General features: G+C 44.9%; 1 protein-coding gene across 3 annotated transcripts; it reads right to left on the bottom strand.

The window, feature by feature from the left end:
* Positions 1-946: 946 nt before the first annotated feature.
* On the bottom strand, positions 947-6,268 carry LOC147613964 (rop guanine nucleotide exchange factor 1-like). Of its 3 annotated transcripts, none has more exons than XM_086781950.1 (8): positions 5,267-6,268; positions 3,488-3,764; positions 3,291-3,407; positions 3,039-3,193; positions 2,867-2,941; positions 2,496-2,774; positions 2,009-2,374; positions 947-1,899 (listed from the first exon to the last, which is right to left on the bottom strand). In XM_086781950.1, the coding sequence occupies exons 1-8, from the start codon at positions 5,333-5,335 to the stop codon at positions 1,684-1,686; spliced, it is 1,554 nt and encodes a 517-aa protein (XP_086638076.1). In that variant the 5' UTR covers positions 5,336-6,268; the 3' UTR covers positions 947-1,683. The 3 variants fall into 3 exon arrangements, with proteins under 3 accessions (XP_086638076.1, XP_086638077.1, XP_086638078.1); XM_086781951.1 differs by having other exon boundaries at positions 3,488-3,857; positions 5,267-6,060; XM_086781952.1 differs by having other exon boundaries at positions 3,488-3,882; positions 5,267-5,981.
* Between the last annotated feature and the right edge of the window lie 558 nt (positions 6,269-6,826).

The raw sequence follows: 6,826 nt of genomic DNA, 5'->3' as shown, positions 1-6,826 counted from the left end.
TAGGAACAATTCTTGGAAAAAGTAGTAATTTATTGGAATCCAAATACTACTACTAGAAGTCAACGCCAATAACCAATCAGCAGTATGCTTTCCAAAATACATCAAGACCAATTCCATTTATCCGTTCACAAAAGCCATGGAGGCGTGGCAAAAAACTACCACAGCAAACTACACCAACAATGCTATGGATCACAACCAAGAGCAGCTACAAGAATTTCCCAACAATGCTAAGCATCCACCAATCGACTCACAACGTCAATTAGTGTAACTTTTGGGATGCTCAAGATGTCTTGGCAAGAGACAACTACTCAAACATGCTGGATATCCACCCAATAGCCTCGTATCTTCATTGATGCTTTAAAACATGGCAATAGTGATGGTCGGTCAGATTATATATATATTAAGTGAAAGTATCCAAGGGGTCCTCAAGGTAAGTGAAACCATGATTGGATTATAGAAGTGTTAATGGTACAACAAGGGTTAGGTATAAAGGGTAAAGGGTAGAGTAAAGAGCGAGTGTGTGCGCATGCACGCATGCTTCTGCACACGCGTGTTTGTGTGTGTGTGTGCACGTGCGCGCGTGTGTGTGTGTGTGTGTGTGAGAGAGAGAGAGAGAGAGAGAGAGAGAAACCCTTTAAAGCCCATATATGATCGATATGATGCTACCAAAGTGTAGGGTATCACACTTAAACCAAAGGCCTTTTCATTGAAACCAAGTTCATGAACCATGTATAATTCATATGACATCACTGGGAAACCACCCATGGTAAGACCCATCCGAGAACCCTTGGATTGGTGGGTTGTTTAAGAGTGATGAGACATGTCATAATGTTTCCTTGAGAAATGTAGCTTGACAACCACAAAGACTGAGACAATGCAAAAGAACTTGCAATGGGTCACGCAAATCCTTGTCGTTAAGAACAAGGATTCCAGAAAACCACCTTCCTTGTGAAGAAAGCTCTAAACATTGCCATCGTTAGTATTAAATTTAGTCCTGGATAGCCAATGTTTATGATATCACGGGTTATACATAAAAACTCTATAAATTGGACACAACTTGGGGCAATGGAATGAATCTCTCTTAAATGGGACTGGTGTGCATCATAAGTTAGCTTTGAATTAGGCAGCTCAATCAAGTGCCTTACCACTAGTCACGGCATTTTCAAACTTCCAAAACTTTGTACATCATTTGGGTCTTCAGCTTGAAGTCCCCACTTGCATATGCCCCCGCTCTGTGGTAGTCAACTGAAGCGGTGCATGTCCATTTCCTACTACTGAGACTATCACACAGACAGACGACATTTCAATCCTAGACTCACAAAAGCCCCATCATCTGTGTGGACCCAGAACTGAGTCTAAGCAGTTCTCTGCTAAAACTGTGGCAGCTCCACAATATAGCACCTTTTAAGCCTAGATTAGTACCCAAGAGGTGTCTAGTGTACTCTTGTACAAAAACCACATTTATCAGTCCCTGCTTGGAGGGCTCCGCAAGGCATTGATGTTGCCCGAATATGACCACTGCTTATTCGGTCCCAACCGGGGAGGAGATTTGGTATGATGCTCAAACCCTTGCTTTGTTTCCCCTGCAGCTGCCTTCATGCTCCAGCCAATATATTCCGAGAGGGTCTTGCTGTTTAAAGATCTTGGAAGTGAAGCAGCTCCGATGGTATGGGTACTTGCAGATTATGATAGACCAGAGAAGTGTGATATTTTTTTATGAGGACCATGAAGATTAGTGGAGGTACCTCTGTGTGCAGATGGATTCCTTGACAAACTTGCAGGAGGCTTACATTTGGAAAGATCATCTACACATAGGACATCATCAATCCTTGACAATATATTAAAAGCCAAGCTCTCTAGTACTCTTGAGTAGCTCTCTAAGATTGATTGACCCACATCCTGGAGCATCCAAAGATAGATGATTAAGACTGACATCTTTGCAAGCATAATACCCTGGCAATTAGGGTCAAGTAAGCTATATTTACAGACAAAGGCATACGAGAAGGACCTTGTTGTATTGAATCTTGTTCATGTCCAGGATTGTTTGAGGCAAGCCTGGAAACTTTTGCCTTAGCAACAGCAACAGGCTTTCAGCCTTTTCAGCTAGCACCTCTCGTTTCTCCAAGTCTGCCACCCCATCCTTTGGGAATCCCCAAGAAGACTTGGAGCCACCCCTTCCATCTTTTGCATGGAGCTGTGTATGTCTTGTTTGAAGTTTTCTACGCCAGATATGAATTGCAGCTTCAACATGGTTCACCAACTCCAAGACATTGTGCTCATGACTCACATCGATTGACGCAATAAGGGCATCCGGAGAAAAATTCTCTAAGGTGATGGTGCGATAGAGTGCCTCCCCCAAGCTCGACCTGCCGTTCTGCACACACAGGTAGGGTTACGCAGTCAGAATATCAGCATATAAGAGGAAAAAAGACATGAAATAGAAGCAATATTCAATAATTTCGATAACGGTGTCACATAAAGGTTAAGTATGGCACCTTAGGGAGTGCATCCCAATACACAATAGGAACCTCCATCTCAGACAGAATTTGTGCATTGATTGCTAATGCAGCTTTCAGTATCTGATTGATGCTCTCCCTCTGATGCTGCAGATGTTTCCTCGCATCAACCGACAAACCATCTGATGGAACTCTTGGAGTGGGAAGCCACCATTTCTCTTCTTGCCTTTGTAAAAGATTCCCATCCTTCTTCTCAGCCATAGCCATAGGCCGGTCCACATAGCAGACCTCGGTATGATTGAAGCTGTCTAGAACCTCCTGTGAAAGCACCAAAACTAGATATAGTATTAGCAGCTTGCTTTCTCGATGCCGCAGAAATTAAGACAGACATACAAGTAGAGGAAACCTACAATCAGCATAGTGTCAAGTTTGCGCAGTGCTGGAAGGTTGATGTGAAGGTCTGAACGAGGCTTCGTGACCATGACCTACAACATTCAAAAAAGGATGTTTACTGCCACCAAAAAAAAAAAAAAAAACGCCTCTAGTGGTGCAAATACTTTGCAAAAGGACAAAAGTGCATACCTCCATAGTACTGCCATCTGGCAATGCCTGCAATGAAGGCACAAACTCAACAATGTGATTACTAACAGAAAGAAGCCATCCCATCTCTCTTTGCCATCTTGCTTTGCGTTCTTCAGCCAAGGGTTCAACACGCCATAACTCTCCAAACACGGAAGCTGAGAGTTCATTGGCTGAAGTCAGTTTTAATTTCCAAAATCATGAGGATTGCTGGACTCTATGTAGAGCCAGTTCATGCAACTGAAGAAGGATTACCAGAGAGATTTGTAATTGCATTGGAGATAGCAAGGGCACTTGAAACTCCTTTTCCTCCACCAGACAAGTCCTCCCCAAGGAGAAGCTTGGCAAACCGTTCTTTCATCAAATCTACTTCTGTGGACATCAAGACATGTACATCTAAAATACTGATGACAGATGAGAGGAGATGTAAAGAGAAAGGGCAGGAAACTAACCAGACATCTCAGAAACATCCTCTGCCTTGTTCTCCTTCTTCTCCCACCCGAAAGTGTACTTGCTGTTGATTATTATGGGGAGAGAGTGCAACTTCTCCAAGCGGGATCTGTCTTTGGAAGCATGAGGCCATCCAAGGGGTGATGAATCCACCGAGGTGCTGGTGGTAGACTCGTCTCCATCCCAGAAAGTGTCGTGCGGGCTGCCCAGCGATCCCTCACCCAGGATGTCTGCACAGAATCCGTCAAAGCTTGCCGTGGAGCTTGTCACATCTGCACTCTGCCATTCAGCAAGCTCACCGGGCATAACATCAACGAGAGACTTGTCAAGCTTCGACATAGATCAGGCTCTAGAAGCTTCTCATCATTATGCCTGCAAGTAGCATTTGCCTCAAGCCCTAATCCAGGTATGACATGCATTTCTCAGACCCTAATAGTACGAGTTTCGCATGCATTTCTGCACTGCTAAAGCGCTGATAATCCATGCACTTCTAAAGCCCTCATAATCTAAACACGGAGTGGACTTCAGATTTAAATATCCAGACATTGTATGCCCTTTTACAAACTCTCAAATCTACAGCCTAGACATATAGTCATTGAATGCATTTCTCAAACCCTGAAATTCTGGAAAGACTGCACAAACCCTAGCAATGGTCGCATAACATGCATTACTCAAACCCTAAAATTTCGGGCATGACATGCAATCATGAAACCATGATAATCCATTAATGGCATGCACTTATCAACCCTTAATAATTCAGCCACGGCATGCACTACTAATCTAGCCATGGCATGCATTACTCAAACTCTAATGTTCAGCAATGACATGCAGTCATGAAACCATGATAATCCAGCCATGGCATCCACTTATCAAACCTTAATAATCCAGCCATGGCATCCACTTATTATCAAACCTTGCATGGCATGCACTTATCAAATCTTAATAATCTAGCCATGACATGCACTTTCCAAAAACCTAACAATCCAGCCATGGAGTGCAATTTTCAAAATCCAGCCATGGCATGCGTTTCTCAAGGCCCAAATGATCCAGACATGGCATGCTCTTCTAAAACCCTAACAATCATTCATGGCATGTGCAGCTAATGATTTAGCCAGAAAAGGCATGAACTCCATAAACCCTAATTCATCAGAAAGTGCGCTCATAATCCAAACACGGAATGGACTTCTCGAGCTTTAAAAATCCAGACATTGTGTGCCCTTTGACAAACTCTAAAATCTAAAGCCTAGACACATAGACTTGAATGCAAGTCTCCAACCCTGAAAACCTAGATAAGCACTGCACAAACTCTAACAATGGTGGCATGGCATGCATTACTCAAACTCTAATATTCAGCCATGACATGCAGTCATGAAACCATGATAATCCAGCCATGGCATCCACTTATCAAACCTTAACAATCCAACCATGGCATCCACTTATCAAACCTTAATAATCCAGGCATGGCATGCACGTATCAAATCTTAATAATCTAGCCATGACATGCACTTTCCAAGAACCTAATAATCCAGCCATGGAGTGCAATTTTCAAAACCCTAAGAATCCAGCCATGGCATGCGTTTCTCAGGGCCCAAATGATCCAGACACGGCATGCTCTTCTAAAACCCTAACAATCATTCATGGCATGTGCAGCTAATGATCCAGCCAGAAAAGGCATGAACTCCATAAACGGACCCTAATTCATCAGAAAGTGCCTCTCAGAACTCTAATCCATGCATCGAGGCAGAGCAACAATACGAAGCCGCAGAGAACAAAAAGCATACCTCTACTTCCGATTCCGGGCTTGTCCATTGAAGTCCCTCTAAGAGAAGGTGCAGTCGGTTGGCCTTCATCTGGCCATGTCGGTAGTTAACATCATAATGCAGGATCAGAGCCTAGAGGTGAGTTCCGTAGGGGTCTTGTCCAAGACTCCAAAAGTGCAACGAACCATTGAATGCAGGAATTTAAGTCTTTCGACGGTAGAGCCCGTAAAAAGAAGCAATCGCAGTAAGGTGGTTGAAGGGTCAGGTCATGTGATGGATGGGAAGGTTCAAGAAGGGTTTGGTGCAGCGCAAAAGATGGCAATGGGACATGGGGCGTGGCAATGAAGAAAAGGGAGAGGTGGGCCCGGGGGGCAATTGAGAAGCTCTGCCGGTGATGGGAATGGGGTGTGCATGTGTGTGTGTGTGGGTGGGGTGTGTGTGTGTGTGTGGGTATGAGAGAGAGAGAGAGGGGGGGCGGGGGTTGATTGCTTTCAAGCTTCTAACGGATAGGTTTTTCCATTTTCAAAGGTGCACACAGAGCTCGAAGAAGCGAGAAGCCCAAGGTGCAATAAGTTCCGCAGCCTCAGCACTTTGGAGAAGAGGGGGTAAATGCCGGCTGTGCAGTGTGGGTACCAATGTCCACACCAACACCATCACTGCATGGAAGCATTTGGGATTTCAGCTTGAGCCTCTCACGACTCGTAGTGCTGAGAAGACATCAAATCCCTTCACACTTTCTAGAGAGAAGGCCTCTTAGAAAATAGGGTTGCCACTATTTTGAAATTTCCTGTATGAAAGTCAACCGAGTTTATTTGCCTTCAAATTGAAGGTTAGGGTAGACATTCGAATTTCAGCCCTGCGAGTCACGAGCCTCATCTTGAAGGAACTGGAAAGAACTGCACGTGTTCCATTTCACTGACGAAGTAGAAGTATCCAACAGGTCCAACTTTGCTGCAGGGAACGCAGGGAACGCCACTTTCCCCCAACAGGCCAAAAGCAGCAGATGCCGCCGCCGCCGCCGCCGCCGACGCCAGGGCCGGCGTGATAGATACATCATCATCATCTAGGACGTGAGTCATCCGATTCCCGCACGTGCACACAAATTCACCCTTTTAAATTTAAACTCTAGTCTCTTGAAACGGCTAAACGCCACGTTCCTCTCTATGCTTGATATTTATTAGGGCTTGCCATCCTCGCAAGATATCAAAAGTGGGACCTTTGGCCACCCTCGTCTCTAAACCCCACGGTGCTTTTAAGAGGATCGTCAAGTGGGATGACGGCCGAGGTGAGCGCGAAGATCTCAACTGTCGGATCAGCAGTGCTCAAAAAGTAAACTAGGGACAAGGATCCGATGGTGGAGGTGGGCACAAACGATCTCGGCCGTCGGATCAATAGAGTTTAAAATAGTAAACTAGGGCAAAGAGATCGACGGTGGACGTGGGCGAGAAATTGTCGGCCGCCGGATCAAAACATTTGAAAAATATGCATTCTTTTCCTCTGTGCGACCTGTGGGCTTTTTTGAAAGCGACCTGCATTCCTTTGTGCGACCTGCGCGGGCATTTTGACGACGACTTGCAGACT

Source organism: Cibotium barometz, chromosome 43 (assembly GCF_041138505.1).
Source record: "Cibotium barometz isolate CiBa-2024 chromosome 43, ASM4113850v1, whole genome shotgun sequence".
NCBI classification, from domain to species: Eukaryota; Viridiplantae; Streptophyta; class Polypodiopsida; order Cyatheales; family Cibotiaceae; genus Cibotium; species Cibotium barometz.
This window is presented reverse-complemented; position numbering and strand designations above follow the sequence as displayed.